This window comes from Rhinolophus sinicus, chromosome 4 (assembly GCF_057876585.1).
Source record: "Rhinolophus sinicus isolate RSI-liver-muscle chromosome 4, RSI-T2T, whole genome shotgun sequence".
Classification (NCBI taxonomy): Eukaryota; Metazoa; Chordata; class Mammalia; order Chiroptera; family Rhinolophidae; genus Rhinolophus; species Rhinolophus sinicus.
Genome location: NC_142504.1, coordinates 61,335,207 through 61,356,034, shown reverse-complemented (window position 1 = coordinate 61,356,034; position 20,828 = coordinate 61,335,207). Strand labels below are relative to the sequence as shown.

Below are 20,828 nucleotides of genomic sequence, written 5' to 3'. Positions count from 1 at the left end.
CCCTCCCAAGGGTGAGTTGGGCTGACTCTCAGGCAAACCAGTCACAGTGCAGAGTGGTGACGGTTTGGGTCTGGCACCACGAGAAGGAAGCAGGAGGTTTGGGTGGCTAGGAGGGGACACACTGCTTGTGAATATAGCCGCTGATGAAAACTGTGTGAAGAGCCAGGAGGGGCAGGGACCGACGTGACGTGCATTACAGGCTCATTAGATGGGACACCTGAAGCTGGAGGGAAATAACACTGGATTGTGGTAGAACTGACTAAAGTGTTGGTTTGGGGAAAAGAAAACAATTACCTTGAGAGTTCAAGTCCTGGAGCAACAGTAGGAGACTTGAAGAAAGAACTTTCCAGCAGGCGGACAGAAATGAGGAGCGGTCTCACACCTGCCCTTTGGGTTCCCACAGGGCCTGGGTGTGAGTGAACTCCATGAGCTCTGTGGACCCTGAGGTATGGGATGTCCCAGCTGCCCTTGTAGGGTGTATGCGCTGCCCCACATGCAGACTCTCCTGCCCTCACAGAGGAGGGCCCCCAGCTGAGAAATACTCAGAACCACAATCAGTAAGAGAAAGGGGGTGGGAAGCAATCACACCCCAGAGGTGGGTGGGTAACAACCGTCCTAGTAATGTGACCCTGGAAAAGGACAAAATCAGGTTGTGGCCCCTCACCGTGGCCCACCCCCTGGAGTGTCTGTGGGGCAGCCATGCCAGATCCACAGCCCTCTCCTCCTTCACTTGGATAATGGGACCACCTGTTTAGTGGAAGAAGCTCTGGGGAGAAGCCAGGAAACTTTACTGTCCGTGACCATGGCATTTTGTCACCTGCCATGTGGCCCACCATCCTGACAGTGCGGACTCCTGGCCTCCTGGTCCCCTGGCATAGTGAATTTGACTTGACTGTCATACCCGTTCTCATCCTTATATCCTCTGAAGGCAAAGGGGAAATGGCATATGAGTATATTTTTAATCTGAGTGAAGTGAAGAGTTGTTTGCAAAATCCCTTGATAATGATTTACTAAGCATGTTACTAAATGCTCTGCAGGCACTTCAACTATATGCTCTCATCTACTCTTGTTGGTTCCATTTCACAGATGAAGAACTGAGGCTAGAGAGGCATCCGCGGTCAAACGTGGTTACCTGTCAAGGTGGGGTCAGGCTTAGCTGAGACTGCTTGGGAGTCACTGTTCTTCACTATTTGTCTTTACATCTTCTCTGTCCCTTGAAGGCCCCCTCTGAACATAAGGTGGGCTGTAGAATGGAGCTAAGAGCCTGCCTGGGCTTTAGAATCCTGAGGACCTGGAATTATATCTCAGCCATGCTTCTAACTGGCTCTGTGCCTTTGGTCAAGTCACTTCACCGCTCTGATTTCCTCATCTATAATACAAAACAGAAGAATAACCCCTTTAAAGCTTGGAGTGAGATACCACATAGAAAGTAGACCTATGATGCCAACATTGTCATTGGTATAGTGTGTCTGTTACTAATAATGGCAGTTAGTTGAATTACTGTCACAGCACTTAGCTTGGCATAGCATGGAACAAATATAATAAATAAATTGCATATATGAAAAAAAAAATTCTGTCTTTTCCCAAACATAGTAAACAGGAAGCAGTGTAGAGTTAGAAATTATTGTACTTAAATGTTGGGGGTGGGGGCAGAATGCTTGATTGGGAAATTTCTTGGATTACCAAATGATTATAAATTGCATTAAAATGCTGCAGAAGTAAGTGCCAGCTGCTGATAGCAGTAATATTGGAGTTCTCTTCCAAGACAGTGAGCATCTTTTAACAGTTTTAAGCAAACTGAATGGTTACTTACATGGTTAATTAGATGTCTGTGTATTCATACATTTATTCATCTAACACACGTGTATAGAATGCCTACTAGTTGCCAGGCACCATGCTATGTGCTGGTGATATGATAACAAGATAGCTTCAGTTCCTACCAGCAAGGAGCTTACATTACAATATTTGGGGAATGACAAATAATATTTTTAAATTAATTGCACAAAAACCAATTGCCCAAACAATGACTGATTACAGTAATGAGCTGTGAAAGACGGACCAAGTTTGAATTTAAAAGCCCATGTCTAAGACCTCTAACTCAGATTTGGAAGTTGTGAAGGCTTCTCCAAGGAAATGACATTTAAACTGACTTCTGCAAGATGAAAAGTTGGCCACAGGAAGGAAGGTGAAAGAATATTTCAAACAGAAGAATTAGCCTGTGCAGGAAGTAATTTACCATATTCAAGAAATTGAAAGGCCAGTGTAACTGGAGAGGAATGAATGAGAAGAGAGATGAGCATGAAACTAGAAGAAGTTCACAGAAGCCAGACCAAGCAGAAATTTGTAGCTATGTTACAGATTTTACTTGTATTCTAAGAACAATGAGATATCATTTCAGCTTTCTTTCTTACCTAATATATTCATTTAAAGTGTTAGTTTCTCTATAAACACAGTTTTAGCTACACCCTACACGTTTTGATACATTGTATTTTCATTATAATTTGGTTCAAAAATTTTCTAATTTCATTCTGATTTCTTCTTTGACTCATAGGTTATTTTAAAATGTATTACCTAATTTCCAAACATTTGGCAATTTTCTAGTTACCTTTTTAATAATTTATTTCTAGTTTAACTCTGTGATTAGGGGTACTCCAAATCCTCTAAAAACTTTGAAACTTGCTTTCTGACCCAGTTTTGATAAATCTTCCATGTGCCCTTAAAAAGAATATGTATTCTGTCAATGGGTATAGTATTCTGTTCTTGTCAATTAGGTTAAGGTGGTCATGACATATTCAAATTTTCTGTATCATTACTGATTGATGGATTTATGGTTTCTTTCTGAGATCACTTTCCTTCTGACTAAAGAACTCATTTAGTATTTCTTTCAGTGCAACTTTGCTGGTTATAAATTCTATTTTTAATTGTCTGAAAATATCTTTATTTTGAAGAATATAGCAATCCTTTCTTTCGGCTTTTTGAAGGTAACTTTACATTCTCATTTGATATCTGTTTTTCCCTAGAGAAGTCAGCTGTTGATACTTGGTTTTCGAACGTCTCCGTTGACGAATATTCCGGTTTATGAATGCCGTAAATTTTATGCATTTATGGTATCATTAGATAATAAAATTCATGCTAAACTTGCAGTTTTAGGGGTTGGGGTTGATTTTAAAGGTCTAGATCGGATTAATCCATTTTGTATTACTTTCTATGGGGAAACCATGCCTCGGTTTTCAAACGTTTCAGAACTCGGTCTTCTGGAACGGATTACGTTAAAAAACCGAGGTACCACTGTATTATTATTATTCCTTTGTAGTAATTTCATTTTTCCTCTGATTTTCAGATTTTCTCTCTCTTTTTTATTTTATGTCTTTTTTTTTTTTTTTTTTTTTTTTTTTTTTATAGCAGTTTGACTATGGTGTGCCTAGGTGTAAAATTTCCCTGTGTTTTTTTTCTTGCATGGGGTTCATGGCTTAGGGTTTGGTGTTCTTTTGTTAGGTTTAGAAATTTCTCAGCCGTTATCTATTCAAATAAAACTCTGCCCTATTTTGTCTTTGCTCCTCTCTGGAATTTCAGTTACATGTATTACTGTATCTCACATATCTCTATACCTTTTTCTTTCTGTTTTTATCACTTTTTTTTTTTCCATCTTCATGCAATAGCCTGAGTTTTTTTCTATTGTCTTTTCATTTTACTAATCCTCTTTTTAAGGTGTCAAGTCTGTCTTAAACCTACTTACTGAATTCTGAATTTCAATTATTGCATTTTTTTCAATTCTAGAAATTCCATTTGCCCTTTTTTATATTATTATTATTCTCAGTCTCTGGTGAGATTCTGGTTTTTGCCATCTATTTTCTTTAACATATTAATTATAGTTATTTTGAAGTCATCTGAAGGTCTGTTTCTGTTGCCTATTTTTTTTCTCTTCGTCCAGTTTCTTTGTGTGCCTGGTAATTCTTGATCGAATGTCACATGTTGTACAGATAAAGTACAGTGGCTCTGGAGTATACTATCGTCCCTAGAGGTGCTTGAACTCCTGAGTGAAGGTAGATGGCCTTAAACCCATGAGGGAATGAGCTAAATGGAGGCTTGCCTGCAGTTTTGGTAGAGCTTAGGCTACTTCTGATTTACTCCTGTTCTTAGGGTATGACTTTCCAGGGCTCTTCTTTCTTGGTGAGTTCTAAACCTCTATTTTTGCTTCCTTAGCTCTCTGAGACTTCTGAAAATTTTACTCTGCCTTTCAGTGGCTTTTTACTTAGCTCTTAGCCTCTTGCATTGAGTAGCTCAAGAATCTGACAAATACTTTAAAAGAGGAATGTAAGCGTTGGCTCACTAGTTTTCAGTTCCCTTCTCTCCAGAATCCCGGTCCCTGAATCCCTAGCTGCCTTGGCAGCCTCAAGCTCCAAAGGAATGTTGTCTTTCTACAGTCCTATGAGATTGCCAAAAGTTCTGCTGGTTTTTCTGCCTTTTAACTGAAGCTATTTCCCTACTCTCAGCCTTCCGTCCTGCACCAAACACTGGCAAAAACTCTAAGAGGTTAAGTGGCTCTGGGAATTAATGTTCACCTCTACAGTTCCATTCTTTTCATAATCTTGGCCCTCAAGTCCTACTTTGTCTTGGTCCTTAGATACCTTCAACAAAATTTTTTATTCCAACTTTTAAAAAATGTTTTTCAGAGGAGAGCATAGTTCTTCCACAAGCTACTCCACTGTAGCTGGGAGCAAAAGTACTGACTTAGCTTTTGAGGAATGATTTGCAAAGCACAATATGACCATGCCAGGTAGAAGAAACACTAAATACTAAAGCAGAGTCAATTAAACGCTGGTTGCATTAGCAGCATTGGACACCAATGGCATGGGTGACTCCCCTAACTTTTGGGGGGCCAACCAAGCTTTTCTGAGGCCTGCCAAACCCAGCATATATGCAGGGCTTCAGAGGATGCCTGCCTGAGTTCTCTCGATGGAGAACTCATGACTGAAGAGGAGTGTTGACCCACATTCACAGTTTGGGGACTCTTATTTGGGAAGAATCCTATTATTGGGGTAGAAATGAATAGCCAAAGTATATATCCACATGCACACCCACATACACACTCCTCTACCTCGCAACAGCAAAGAAGATAGAATTGTTCAGAGTTTTTAAAGGAAGAATTTAAGACTCCAGGGAGCATCCTGCATTTATTGTGTCACATCTATTTTTTATGACAACCTTCAGTCCTCTTCCCATGGGATTCATTCTTGGCTTCTCCCTGTCAGGAAATTTGTACGGTCCTCTCCTGGTCCCACAAAGAGCCAGCCCTCAAAGAGGTTAAAACAATTGAGTTGAAGGAAGAAAGATATTAACTGTTTCCTGAAACTGAATCATTGTGTTCCAAGGACTTTGATCTGAAGGGGTCTGGTTAATGTGGACACGGCCAACTGGAACGTGGGAGACCTGAGCTGCTGCTATATGCTTTCACCCTCACTTGCAAGTGAGGCTTTTAAAATAAACTGTGGGGAGGGTTTGGACCCACCCAAAAGAATAAATTATTCTCAGGGCCTTGAGCTTCCCTAATTTGCACCTATTTAGTGAGCTAATGACAGATTGATTAAAACACTGGTCATTATTTGAACACCCAATAAGGTGACAATTTAAACATTCTTTAATCCACATAACATTCAAATTATTCTAAATTAAAAAGATATTTCTATCTCTCACGTCTCTATTTTACCTCGCCTTTTAAAAGGAGCATTTTCTATTCAGAAATTTACCAAAGTATGTGGTTTAAACTGGTGCATGTGGCTCTTTGAGAGGTTAACAAATCAAGTATCATTTAATCATTCATTTAACAAATCAAAATTCAGTTAATACATTTCTTTAAAAAAAAAAATCTGTTGTTTTCCATTACCAGTGCAGCTGTTATGCTAGGCACATACACAGTACCCAGGATCTCCTGGTCCCAAAAAGCTTATGTGGCAGATGCCATTTTGGTCCCACTTTGCAGATGTAGAACCTCTCAGGCTTGGTTTCCTAATCTATAAAACAGCGGTAATGATGGTGCCTATTTCTGTCACGTTCTTATGAAGACTAAATGCGAAAATCCATAGAACATAGCCCGGTGGTAGCAGAGTGGGATTTGAACCAAGTCTGCCTAAGCTTGCTCTTTCCTACTGCATCGGAGTGCTTACCCTCTTTCAGGAATTTTAGCTGCTTGCTGATTGGCTGATTGACTTTCCTGAAACTGTACTACAGTGGCACCTCGGTTTTCAAATGTAATCCACGAGTTCTGAAACGTTCGAAAACAGCCAACAGCTAGGCCTCAGGATCTTGCACTCAACGGAAGCCGTGTGATATGTTCAACTTCTGAGTCGTGTTCGAAAACCAAAACATTTACTTCCAGGTTTACAGCGTTCATGAACCAAAATGTTCATCAACGGAGACGTTCGAAAACTGAGGTACCACTGTATTTCCTTACACTTCAGCCCACAAGTGTGTTTGCGTGTGTGTGTGTGTGTGTGTGTGTGTGTGTGTGTGTGTGTCCAAACGGCAGGGCCCTTTGCAAGCATTTACTTCCATACCAGTGCTGGCAGAGTTCTGCCACTTTTGTAGCAAGAGAGACAAAGTTGCCTGGAGAGAGAGTGGATCAACAGAGATAGTGTTTCTGTAGCATGTGGGAATAGAAAGTCCATACAGAAGATTTGGGATGACAGCACTCCCTAAGGCCAAAGCCCTGTGGCTGAATGAGTGCGGGCTGCCAGTAGAGAGCCTCAGTGCCTTTGTCTGGGAGAGGAGATGGCTGGCTTCTTGCCTGTGCCCCCATCCTGTGCCACTGGCAGACAATCACCAGTGGATCCCAGCCGTCTCCCGCTGAACCTGGACCTGGCCTCAGGACTCCTCAGTGCAGCATCCCAGCAGCTGGTATCAACGCTTCAGAATTGGCATCCAAGGTGAAACCTATTTGCCATCCCTGGAACCAGTGAGTTCCAAAGGTCGTTTTCATATATGAGATGGTACTTGGTTCCTGATTTCAGAATGCAGAATTTACCGACTTGTTTATCTTCGCACATCCTATATTCTGTCTAGAATGCCCTCTCTCTTTTTTCCTTACAGAGTATGCTCACTTTTCAAAATCCAACGTAAGCATCTTTTCTGCTGTTTGTCTTATCCAGAGATCAATCCAGTATCTTATTTTTTCTCTGTGTCCCCACTGTCCAGCTCAGGACTTAGCGAGCATGCGTTGGACAAGCCGATGAGTTGATGCCATTGTATGGACATTTGGGGTGGGGCTGATAAACAAATAGTGGACTATTTAAGCATCTTCTCTATGGAGACTTCTGCAATGTGCACAGAGCCCCACATGGGGAGACGTTGAGGTTAAACAGGTGAATGCAGATCCCGGAGGCGCTGCTGATGTCTGGCCTATGTCAGATGGCTGACTGCTCTGAGACACACTTCCCTGCTTCAGAAGCTTGTTTTGAGTGCATCAGGAAACAATTTGTTAAGCACATAGTAAGCACTCAGTAAACAATAGTTATTATTATATAGAAACTCACATTCCAGTCAGAAAGAAATTAGAATGCAGTAACCAAAAGAGGGTATAGTCCTAGGTATGTAGAGTGATTCAATAACTGTCTGAATTCGGAGACATGAGGGAAGGGGAGACCCCAGGAACCCAAGCTCTCCTTTGGGGGATGTGCCCTAGAGAGACCCTTCATGTGTGCACAAGCAGCCACAAACAAGGAGGCATTGTGGCCCTGGTTCCAAGTGTGAGAAATCGGAAACAGCCTCACTACCTGTGAATAGGGCAGTGGATAAGCACAATCCATCTGACTCTGGAATAGCAAACTGCAATTAAAAACAATGAGCTGGAGCTCTGTATGCTGGCATGGGAAGATGCCTGAGACGTCTTAATGGATACAAATGCAAGTTGTAGTTCACTGTTTGTATGTAAACTGGACGCACATGCACTGACCTGCTGTGTGTTCTGTAGGAGGTACGTGTACTATTTGTGGACATATAGAAGAAGGTCTGAAAGAATACACTCCAAACAGAACACAATAGTTACCTCTGGGCAGTGCCAGGGCATTCAGGATTATAAAAAGGGTCAAAAGGGACTGTAGTTTTATCTGATATGTTTCTGATTTTGTAAAGAATATATTCATATGTGTAGCTTGTGTAATTAAAAATTAATAAGAGTATAAAGACAATTATAACAGAAGGAACGATGATGATTTTGGAGAGGGGATTTCATAGTAAAGTTGGGAAACAGATCTCCAAGCTGACAGTGTTCACACAGAGGTCAGAGCTGGTCCTGGAACTGTGTTTCTGGTTGCATGAGTGTGAGTATTGTGTGACTGTGGGTGTGCACACATACATGGGTGAGTACATGAAAATGCATGTGAGTGTGTACATGTGAATGTAAGTGTGGGAGAGTGTATGTCCGTGTGCATGTGTGTGTAGATGTGTGTGAATGTACACACATGAGTGTGAGAGGGTTGTATATGTCTGTGCATATACATGTGTGAGTATGTGTAAGGGCATGTCTATATGACCGTGTGTGTGTGTGTGCACATGTGTGTGTCTTGCTTTCTGGTTGAGACTTGGCCTCTAACTTGCCCTGGTGCCGTTTCCTTGAACTTCTCTTTCATCAAAGAATGAGAATGTTAGACTAAACCTGTGGTTTTTAAATGTCCTAGCTATGGCTCTCGTGTTCAGAAGAAATCTGATATGACTGTGAACACATCAGGCATAGAGAAGCTGTGATTCTTGGTGAAGCCAGAATGGACATTTTGAGGTTCTTGGGTCAGAAGCCCAGCTCCTAGAAGGCTGGAGGTCTGGAGACAGGTGGGCCTTTTCCTTCCAGCACCACCCTCCCCCCACCTCTGCCCTGCCACCTGCCTTTGTTCAGGCCTAGCCCACTCACACAGGATCCTGCTGGTGCTGCCGGCCACGTGTGGGCTGATGTGGCGTTTTACATAGTAGTAGGGAGGCCCTGAGTGATGAACCCTGAGGCAGGCAGTGTAGATTTTTGCTTGCAGATATACTCAAAGCTTCCATCTGCAATGAAGTTGAAACATTGTTGAGCAAAGGAAACAGGAATTAGCCAGTGGTTTTCTGTTCTGTATTCTGTATGTGTCATCATAAATCAAGTGCTGGGTGCCTGGTGCTTCCTGTGGTGCTGTGCAGGCAGGCAGCAGAGAGCTTGGTAGGCTGAAGGGTTGAGAAGGGAAATGCCTTCTGGGAGAGAGAGAGTTGGCCAGAGCACGTAACTGTATTCCTCTGAGAAATCTGCCTGGTAGTAGGACTAGAGACTTGCATTGCAGCTTGAAAATTTAAGTTAGATCTAGAGAAGGACTTCCTGACTTGCAATGAGGGATTATAATTTGGTAACTGAGGGAAGGAAGCTATACAGCCTTTATCGACCTCTGGAGCTGTTTAAGGAAAAGTAAGTGTTACTCTGTACTCAGAATGTGTGTTATATGCCAGCCCTCTTCGCCATCTCATCACAAACAACAGAAGGGCTATTTCCTCTGCGTCAACATGAGCGTTCTGTCTCAGCCTCCCCTGGCTGGCAGGCAGCTGGCCACCAGATTCCTCATAGCAAGTTTCCTGGTGGTTTGCTCTTGGCCGCTGCTTAGGGCAGGGAGGTCGTACTTCTAGTGACTCATTCCCAAAGCACCTGCTCTGGCACCATGGGCCATCATCCATAGAGGAGAGTCAGGGAGTGCCTTGTTGTATTTGTACATAACCTTAATTGCCCTTAATGTCTTTTATAATCAGTTCTCTTTAAAGAGAGGATCAAATGACGGTGATCTGGAACCTCTCCTGAGGCCCGTACCAGACACCACATGTGCACGATGGGTAAGACATGGGCTTTGCCTCCACTGGAGAGTAGACACACTCCAGGCTGCCCTGCTTACAACCTGCTCACCTCCCAGGACAGCACCCTCTCCCTCTGGTCTTGTCTCAAGTGTGTCTCGCTGCCCACCCTAAGTGCTTTTTTTGTGCCCCTTAGAACCTGGGGACCCTAGGGGACCCCTGGAGTGCCACTTGTAGTACCATTTGGCACCCTGTGTTCAAGTATCACATTGTACTGGACCAAAGCCTTTTTGGGGGCGGGAACCTTGTTTTAGTCATCTTTTTATCCCCAACACCCAGTACATGTTCAATGAATGGAAACCCACCATAACATGTGGTAATTGCTACAGCAGTGTATGAATAAAGCACGCCCCGAGCAGAGGTGATTAGCTCTGCCTGCGTGCACTGGGGCTTCAGAGATGAATTCACCTTTGTGCTGGGTCCAGGCTGGCTCTGCTATTGGGGGTCACTGTGTGCAGAGACTCGGGGTGAGGCCTTTCTTTGTGGAGTGTTAGAGGAAGATAGGGCACCTGCACTGGGGGAGAAGCAGATATCTGAGGGGATAGGGATGGGGCTCCGATGTGGCTGAAAGAGTAGGCCGGTTCTGGTTGCAAAGGGCCTTGTATGCATATGAAAGAATTTGGAATTCATCCCACAGGCAATGGCAAGCCATAGAAAAGCTTTTAAGCAGAAAATTGATGTGATCAAATTTGTGTTTTAGAAAGATAACTGGTGGCATTTGGGAGGTGAAATGGTAATGGTGTTGGGTGGGAGGCAAGACACCTATTTAGGACCTGCTGCAGACCTGCAAGGCGGGAGGACCCACCATCCAGCAGCCACATTCTGAGGGCCTCTGTGCAGGCACATGCCAGGGTGCAGCGGGAGCCAGGCAGAGAGGGCTCCTGTGCTCAGGGCAGAGAGACAGACAAGTGGTCAGCAGTGAAAATAAGGTGATTAGACAACATGCTGTGAGGAAGGTAAAACAGGATAATGTATTGAGTATTACTGGGACTTCTAGATGGAGGGCCTGTCTCTGACACTGGAGCAGAACTGAGTGATGAGAAGGGGCCATGCAGATACCCGGGCATGGGCTCTGTCAATTACTGGGCAGTTGGGTGCCAGGCGGGGAGCACTGTCCACCGGCAGGGGGGTGGGTGGGTAGGTAGGTAAGGAGTGGGGAGGCAGGGAGGCTCCTGACTGAGGTTGGGATGAACATGAACTCGCAGAGCCTCGGGCAGATGAGGGGCTCCCCATCTGCTGGTGGGGAAGTGGGCTCAGCAATGGTCTATTGGGTTTGAAGTGCCTGGAACCAATGTCCCTGGGCTGATGGCTGTCCCCAACTGGGTTTCTGATGAGGGTAGCTGTAGGCTCCAGGGAAGGGCAGCCTCAAGGGCAGCTAGCCTCCATCCAGTGCTTTCTTACTGCTCAGGTATCCATGACTCAGGAAACTGGGCTTAGAGATGACAATTGGTTAATCCCATCCCCTCAACAAAGATGAAACTGGCATTTCATTCCAAGCTCTTTTAACAGACTCGCTTTGGGAATAAAGCCAGTGTCCCCAAGGCCCAGCTGGGGCTCTTTTCTTTTGTGCCACTTTTGTTACGTTTAGATCAGCTTCTGGGGACTAAATGTTATTCCAGCAGAAGAATTTGTTTGTTATATCACTAAAGAGGTTACTGCTTAGCACCATCATCATTAGATTTGTTTTTCCAAGTACTGTTGCCTCCCCTGTCCCGCTTCCTAAGAGAAAGCTTTGCTCAGGTTTCTTAATGGTTATTTCTGCTGTGGGAAGGAGCAGCCTGGTTAGAGGCAGGGCCTTTCTGTCTAACTTGTGATGGGCCCTGGCATGGTAGCACTGCCTGGCTGAGGGCCCACCCTGTGATATGGCGTGAAGGAACACATATGCACACTCGCTCTTCCTGACAAGGGGGTCAGGAAATCGTCAGGTGGTAAAAAGGTAGCAGAGCTAAAGAAGTCCCCTCAGATCTGATCATGGCTGACCAGACTACTCATCCCTCTGCAACTGACAAGGGCTCTGGGCTCTGTTGACCTCCCAAAAGACTGCAAGCCAGGGCGAAGGCCAGATACTGTGTGCTGGTAGCCAGTTCTTCCAGGACCAGGTAGCACTCTGTAAAAGCATATTCATTTCAACAGACCTTGAAGTTTAGTGGAGGCAGGTATCTCAGGTGGTTATGTTTCAAGATCCTGACAGTCTCCAGATCATAGGAAGAAAGTCCATGGTGGGAATGATGTAGGGTCTGAATGGTTGGGGTCCCTACCCTGCTGTCAAAGAGCTGTCTGTCTGCATGTACCAGTAGGAGGGCCTGCCCTGAAGGCTTCACCTTCCACAAAGTGGTGTGCGTTGTATGGGTGGGCCTCATGGGACCCTTGGCACTTGACTCATGCCCACCCCAAGGCTGTAGATCCAAGCCAGAGTGGACCCTGAGAGAATCTTGTGGCTGTTGGCTGCTGGTTTTATTGTAAAGGAAAAGGTTTTTGTTCCTGGTATAGTGAGATCCAAGAGAGTCAAGATCCACAATTCTATTCTTTTTCCCCATAAAGTCCAGTCTCTGTGGGAAGTTGAGGTTATCTACACTAGGCTATCAGTCCCATCATTGCTCCCCCTACACACACACGCACAAATAATACGAAGGTTTGAGTCACTCTACCTGGTGGCATCCCTGAAACTACAGGGCCCAGGCCCTTGGTGTCATCTAATCCAATCCCAGATACAGGCAGGGTCCTTCCTCACCAAGCCGTCCGTTCCATCTCTGAACAGCCCTGACTATGAGAAGCACTCTCCAATGGAGCTCGGGCTTCTCTTGGGAACTTCTGAGCTCTGCCCTTGGGACTTTCTAGAGTACAGTAAAGATGCCTCTACACACCAGCCAGACAGATATTTGAAGGGAACTTTTGTGTCCCCCTACCCTTTCCTTCTCCTTAAGCTTTATCCTTCCAGTACTAATACCCAATTGCTGAAACCACCCAAGAGGCGGCACATACCAGGCTTCCAGTCTCTACCTCCTCTCCCTGTGTTCCCTGCCAGCAACAGGCTCTGGGACCCGGAGCAAGCTGACCAGGCAGAATGCAGTGCACCGTCACCTCCCTTGTCTAGAGACTGGGCTCTGTTGGCAGAGCGCTAACTGGGCTACAGCACTGTATTAGCTTGGTTGTGCACCATCTTATTAGTGGGACCCCACTGACCCTTTACAAAAGCTTCTGCAAATTTATCTCCATGCACAGCTACTAAGTGCTCTGTTTGAACTTGGATTCAGGACCTTGCATTTATCTCCAATAAACTTCATTTTGGATAGATTAATCCCAGCCTGCAGACTGATTATTTGGATATGTAGATTCTGTCAATCAGCATATTCACCGTCCCTCCCAACTTCATCTTCTATAAACTTGCTAATTGTAACTTCTCCTCTTCAATGAAATCATTGACAAAAACTTTAAGTTGCACAAGGCTGAAGACAGAACGCTAATAGAGACCTTCAAAGCTGACCTCCTCTGCTTTGTCCAGTGATACAACCAGTTTCTAACATACTTTCTAGCACATCCAGCCCATGTTGTTCATCCTTTTCTACCAGCTTGGACCATGAAGGTAGAGTCTTGAGCTGGCAGGCCATTGCATGGCCCTGGTCTCCTAGCCAGGATACCTGTTACAGAGAAGAGGAGAGTGTGGAATAACATGTTTCCAGTGGGCTCACCTGTTCCTACTGTTCACCGTTTTCTTTTCTAAGCACTTTGAAACCAGCCTCTTCGCTATTCCATTCTAGAAGCTTATCTGGGCTCTGCCTGCATTTTAGGGAATGCACCCTTTTGAAAACCATGAAATTGAAGACTATTCCTTCCCAGTATTCCAGTGTTGCTCATTCTCAGGGATTCTGTAAAGCTCACTGAGAATAGCTCAGTGTTCTCAGGTGCAGGCACTGAGAGGCGCTTGGTCCTCTCTGCTTGCCTTTTCATCCTTGAAGGCCTGTACTTTTTGGCTAGCATCTGTTCCATCTTCTGGGAGGTGGTCGGGTACAATGGAAAGACATAGGCTTTTAAGCAGAGAAACCTGAGTTAAATCCTGATCGTGCTTCTCCCTTGTTGCATGAAACTTGGCCAGGAAGTCCTCTTTCTGAGCCACAGTCCTCTCCTCTGTAATGGGTGACCATCCAGAGCTCACAGGGCTGGTGTAAGGGCTGAGGAAGCAAGCCTCTGGCTGTGCTTTCCCTCTGCAGTTCCCAGCTCCATTTCCTTTGGAAGCAAAACAGAAATCAACTCAGAGTGCACCTCCTCCCGCCTGTTCCTGCCCCCCCAAGCCCCGCAGCTTGATGTGTCTAGAATGAGGACTTCCTGTCCACTGCACCCCTACTAGTGCCGATAGTCTCATCTGCCAGACCAGGCTGCCTGTCCTCAGGAAGCCCTGGTGTGCGGTCTCCATCCTTGCTACGTGGGGCAGGTCTCCATGGAGCAGGGCACAGGGAAACAAGGATTTGCTTCCTACTGCCTACACCCAGCACCCAAGGTCTTGTGTGGCCTTGTCCCTATGGGACCAGAACCCCTCTGTCCTCCCTTCCCAGGGAGAAGTCAGGCTCTGGATCCCTCTTGAAGTCAACCCTGGGATTTCCCAGTTGCTAGGGGTAGTAATTGCCCTTTTTGCTTAAACTAGTTTAATTGGGGTTTTGCATATAGAAGTGAAAAATCTAGATGTACCTTTCATTTTCATTCTGGACCCAGCTAATAGACCCTCAGGACCTGCTTATTGAGTTGGCCTGGTGTTTCCGAGCTGTCCCCCAGCCTTGTCTGCCTCCCTCTGGTCTTGGTTAGGTTGGTAGGTGGAGGCCTGCTAGAAGGACTGGTCCCAGGAACACGTGTGCCTCCCTGTGTGGCCCTTATGGCCGACTCAGGGTGTACTGTCCCTGGAGGGGCAGGTGAACTTTGACTTCAAGCTCTGTCAGCCTAGGGACCCTTTCCTCTGGCCGGACCCCCTCAGCGTTTACGAGGTCGGACACAAGTTCGTGACCTTGTTGCAGCAATGTTGCTAAACTTTTTTGATGTCAGAGAGATTGCTCATTATGAATTTGTACCAACTGGACAAACAGTTAACCAAGTTTACTATTTGCAAGTGCTGAAAAGGCTGCGTGAAACAGTTAGACGACCTGAACTTTTCACCAACAATTCATGGCTCTTGCATCACGACAATGCACCAGCTCACATGGCACTGTCTGTGAGGGAGTTTTTAGCCAGTAAACAAATAACTGTATTGGAACACCCTCCCTACTTACCTGATCTGGCCCCCAATGACTTCTTCTTTACCCGAAGATAAAGGAAATATTGAAAGAAAGACATTTGGATGACATTTAGCACATCAAGGGTAATACAATGACAACTCTGATGGCCATTCAGAAATCGTTCCAAAATTGCTTTGAAGGGTGGACTACGCACTGGTGTTGGTGCATAGCTTCCCAAGGGGAGTACTTCGAAGGTGACCATAGTAATATTGAGCAGTGAGGTGTGTAGCACTTTTTCTAGAATGAGTTCGCACACTTAATTGTCTGACCTTATATCTTTTCTTAATGGCCCCAACCCCATGCCCTCTCCCCTCCCCCCCGCAGATATTCCCCTTCAGAACTCTCAGAACTCTGCTTCTCAGTAGTCTGCTCCAAGTAGAAAGGGATTGAAGTCCATACCAACTTACAGTCCCCTGGTGTTGCTCATGGTGCACTGACACCTACCTGGGACAGGGGGACACTCTTACCCCATATTTATAGTGAGGGATCTGAGACCCAGACTGCTAACCTGCCTGAGTACACATGACTGAGGTTGTTGGTTCAGGAAATGGCAGGGCCAGAATTCAGGGCCTGGCCTTTCGTGTTCACAGCCCTGGTGTGTTAGTGTCATCCTGCAGCCACCAGGAACTCAGGATCGCTAAAGTGCATGTTTATCGGATGTCAGAGGCTCTGGAGAGATGTTCTGTGTTGTTGTTCAGAGGAGAGAGTTGCTTCAGGGCCTTCGCTATACCCTGTCCAGAGGGCCCTCAAAAGTCTTGATGACATAGTGTTGTGCAGATGTGCCAGTGCCCATACGCTGTAATCTGGAGGTACATCAGAAGCCTATGGAATGTGGAGTACAGGGCTCTACCCCAAATAGGGACCATGGAATCTGCATTATTTTAAACAAGCTCCCAAGTGTTTGTTATGAGGCCTGCAGTTCATATCAGCTGCCAGAGTGCATATATTCCAGCCAACAAATTAATCACTTTCCCAGAAAAGCCCCCAGGGAACGCCAGTAAATCCATCCCAGCTTCTTAATAGCTCCAGTGGCCCTAGAGGCTGGAGGGGGCTGCTTCCTTCTCTTCAATTGCAGAGTCCTCTCCTGGCCTTGACCCCTCCCCAGATCAGGCCTGAGAGAAGGTCCTTCTCGGGCTTGAGTCAAGAGAGCCTACAGTGACTGGAGGCCCTGTGGGAGGGACACTGTCCCCGTGCACCATGAGGCCTCTGGGCCTGGCACAGGCTCTTCAGGTGGGTGCAGATCTTCCTGTGTACCCCATGGCTGGGTGACGCCAGGCTGCCACAAGTGTGCATGCACGGGAACCTGGTGTGGAAAGGTGCACAGAGCCACTTTGGTCATGATGAGCCACCCATCTGGGAATTGATTCAGCAGTCACCTTGTGCAGCCACCATCACTAGACTCTGTCCTCTGGGGTCGGGGGGACCATGTCCCCCTGTTTGAGGAGTCACCTTTCACCACCTCTGAAAGGAGTGCCAACCTAGTGGGATGGGGTCAGCATCTGGGTGACTGCTGAGGGAGTGGGGTCTCAGGCCTGGGGAATGTCAGGAGAGCAGGATGACACCTGCGGTGCAGCCTCCTTCTGTACTTCTGCTATGGTAGCCCTTAGTTTCCTTGGGCCTCTCCAGTGGCTTTTGTTCGGGGTATACCCTGTGCTCAGCAGGACCAAGGTGGAAGGGATCAGGAAACTTTGGGTGGCAAATTAAATTTTATTCTGGTGGTGACAACAATTAAGAAGAGTTAGTTCTGGGCTTCTAGTAAAAATGACGGAGTAGGTAAATGCTGTGCTTGCCTCCTCCCATGACCACATCAAAATTACAACTAAACTACAGAAAAACCATCAATGAGAATTGCCTGAAGTCTAGCTGAACAGACGTCCTACAACTAAGAACATACAGAATAAGGCACCTTGAGACTGGTAGGAGGGGCAGAGATACAGAACAGGCTGCATCCACATGTGGCGGTAAAAAATCGGGAGGGTACCTCAGCTACAGAAGTCTCCTGGAGGAGCAAGGGATCCCAGCCCCATACCAGGCTCTCCAGCCGATGATTCCAGTGCCAGGGAGACAAGTCTCCATAACTTCTGGCTGTGAAAATCACCAGAGATTGTGGCTGAGTGAGATGAGGGTGGCTGGAGTCCCAGACATTCCTCTTAAAGGTCCCATGCACGGACTTAATCACTGATGGACTCACATGCTCTGAGTTCCAGTGCTAGGGCAGCTGCTCAAAAGGCACCAGGGACATACTGGGAGGCATGATAGTGTCTGGTTTCAGGGCGAGAACTACAGGGGCAGCTGTTTCCCAGACAGAAGTGCTGGCCGAAGCTGCTATTCCTTTGTTGAGCCCACCTGCAACCCAGCGTGCACACGCAGGCATGCACCATATCTGAGTCTCCATCAAACTGGCTAACACTGTTCACCCCACCCTGATTATTCCCTGAGACCCTGCACCACCCACTTAGGGGGCTGCCCAAGCCACTTCCAGTGGCTTCTCCATACAAATGGCCCATTTTGGCTCGTGCTGCAGACTTTCCTAAAATCTCTCAAAGGTTCACAAACCCTAAACAAGCAGCATCTGGCTTCAACATGCTCCGTACCTCTTGCTAAGCGCCCCAAGCCCAGCACTAGCAGCAGCCAGCCTAAGTTTGCATCTTAGCCTCTCCCAGGCACCCCCAAGCCCAGAGTAGGTGGTGGCTGTCTGTGGATTGCTTTGTGGCTCATGCCAGGTGGCCCCAGGCAGGGCACAAGCTTGAGGCTAAACTTGGCCTGTGGCGGGGCTGCTCACAAGATGGCCCGAGGCTGGCACGCCCTGTGACTGGCTTCTGACCCAACTGGAGCACCACCTGACTGCCTCCACAGATGACACACCAAAAGGGTAGACTGAGCAAGCACCAGAGACCTGCTATAGGAAATCTTGCTCTGTAGAGTCAGCTCCTGCACAACAGCTCCTGCACTGTAGTCACAGCCAGTCCTCACAACCAATTAGCCCGAGAGTCAATCCCTCCTATTGATGTGCAAACAGCAGCTAAGGCTCAATTACACAGGAGGGCACACACAACCTGCACAAGGGACACACCTGGACACCCAGCTCAGGTGACCAGGAAGATGGTGTCACTGGGCTCCACAGGAAACCTAACTATGTGAGGTCACTCTACCAAGACTGGGAGATGTAGCAACTCTACCTAATACATAGAAGCAAATACAGGGAGGCAGCCAAAATGAGGGAACAAAGAAACATGTCCCAAATGAAAGAACAGGACAAAACTGCAGAAAAAGTCCTAAACAAACTGGAGACAAACAAGGTACCAGATGCAGAGTTCAAAACGCTGGTTAAAGGATGCTCAATGAACTTAGGGTAAGAGTAGATGATCCCAGTGAGAACTTCAACAAAGATATAGGAAACATAAAAATTGAGATAGAAAATATAAAAATGAACCAGTCAGAAATGAAGAATACAATAACGGAAATGAAGAATACATTAGAAGGAATCATGAGTAGACTAGATGAAGCAGAGGATCAAATCAGCTATTTAGAAGATAAGGTATCAGAATATACCCAATCAGAACAGCAAAAGGAAAAATAAATCCAAAAAATTAGGATAGTTTAAGGGGCCTCTGGGACAACAGTATGAGTACCAATATTCATATCATTGGGGTACCAAAAATAGAAGAGACGGAGCAAGGAATTGAAAACCTATTTGAAAAAATAATGACAGAAAACTTCCCTAATCTGGTGAAGGAAATAGGCATACAAGCCCAGGAAGCACAGAAGAGTCCCAAACAAGGTGAACCCAAAGAGTCCCACACCAAGACACATCATAATTAAAATGCCAAAGGTTAAAGACAGATAATCTTTTTTTAATTAATTTTATTGGGGAATATTGGGGAACAGTGTGTTTCTGTAGGGTGCATCAGCTCCAATCATTGTCCTTCAATCTAGTTGTGGAGGGCGCAGCTCAGCTGCAAGTTAAGTCGCCGTTTTCCTTCTTACCGTGTTTCCCCGAAAATAAGACATAGCCAGATCATCAGCTCTAATGCGTCTTTTGGAGCAAAAATTAATGTAAAACCCACTCTTATTTTACTATAATATAAGACAGGGTCTTTATAACATATAATTATAAGACAGGGTCTTTATAATATACAATACAATTACAATACAATTACAATACAATTACAATACAATTACAATACAATACAATACAATACAACACAACAATACAACACAATACAATACAACACAACACAACACAACAATACAACACAATACAACACAATACAACACAACACAACACAACACAACACAATACAATACAAATGTAATACTGGGTCTTATGTGAATTTTTGCTCCAAAAGACACATTAGAGCTGATGGTCCGGCTAGGTCTTATTTTCAGGGAAACACGGTAGTTGCAGGGGCCATAGCCCGCCATCCCATGCAGGAATTGAACCGGCAACTTTGTTGTTGAGAGCTTGTGCTCTAACCAACAGAGCCATCTGGCTGCCCCTCTGACAGCTCAGCGGCAGCTCATTGTCTTCAATGTAGTTGTGGAGGGCACAGCTCACTGGTCCATGTGGGAATTGAACCGGGAACCCTGTTATTCAGAGCTCGTGTTCTAATCAACTGAGCCATTGGCCACCCCTAGAGAGAGAATCTTAAAAGCAGCAAGAGAAAAGTAGTTAGTTACCTACAAGGGAGCTCCCATAAGACTGTCAGTTGATTTCTAAACAGAAACTTTCAGGCAGAAATGATTGGCACAAAATATTCAGTGATGAAAAGCAAGGACCTACAACCAAGATTACTCCACCCAGCAAAGCTATCATTTAGAATTGAAGGAGAGATAAAGAGCTTCCCAGACAAGAAAAAGCTGAAGGAGTTTATCGCCACCAATCCAGTATTATAAGAAATGTTAAAGAAAATTCTTTAGGAAGAAAAAGAAAAAAAAAATCAAAAGTATGAATAATAAAATTGCAATAACTACATATCTATCAACAATTACTTTAAAAGTAAATGCATTAAGTACTTTAGTCAAAACACATAGGGTGGCTGAATGGATGAAAAAACAATACCCTTACATATGCTGCCTACAAGAGTCTCACTTCAAATTGAAAGACACACAGACTGAAAGTAAAGGAATGGAAAGATATTTCATGAAAACAAAAAAAAAAAAAACCGAAAAACTGGATCACAGTGCTACTGCCAGACAAAATAGAATTTAAAACAAAGGCTATAACAAGAGACAAAGAAGGGCCCAGTAATCCCACTTCTGGGTATTTATCCAACGAAATTCAAAACACTAATTAAAAAAGACACGTGCATCCATATGTTCATTGCAGCATTATTTACCATAGCCAAGATATGGAAGCAACCTAAATATCTATCAGTAAATGAATGGATACAGAAGAAGTGGTACATATATACAATGGAATATTACTCTGCCATAAAAAAAGAATGAAATCTTGCCATATAAACAACACGGATGGACCTAGAGGGTATTATGCTAAGTGAAATAAGTGAGACTGACAAAGACAAATACCATATGATTTCACTTGTATGTGGAATCTAAAAAATAAAATAAATGAACAAACAAAACTCATAGATACAGAGAACATTTTGATGATTGTCAGATGCATGGGGATTTGGGGGAATGGGTAAAAAAGGAAAAGGATTAAGTACAGATTGGTAGTTAAAAAAATATTCATGGGTATATAAAGTATAG

At 45.1% G+C, this 20,828-nt stretch overlaps 1 protein-coding gene across 2 annotated transcripts in view; it reads left to right on the top strand.

Moving 5' to 3' along the window:
* CHCHD6 (coiled-coil-helix-coiled-coil-helix domain containing 6) overlaps window positions 1–20,828 on the top strand; it is a 360,080-nt gene that overhangs the window by 310,893 nt on the left and 28,359 nt on the right. The window contains exon 7 of one of the 2 annotated variants that reach the window (XM_088797872.1): window positions 1,087–2,699. The exons of the other annotated variant lie outside the window; for it this stretch is intronic. Within the exon in view, the coding sequence (XP_088653998.1) occupies window positions 1,087–1,090 (4 nt within the window). The 3' untranslated portion in view covers window positions 1,091–2,699. Of the gene's footprint in view, window positions 1–1,086; window positions 2,700–20,828 lie in introns of those variants that run through there. 2 annotated transcript variants of the gene reach the window in all.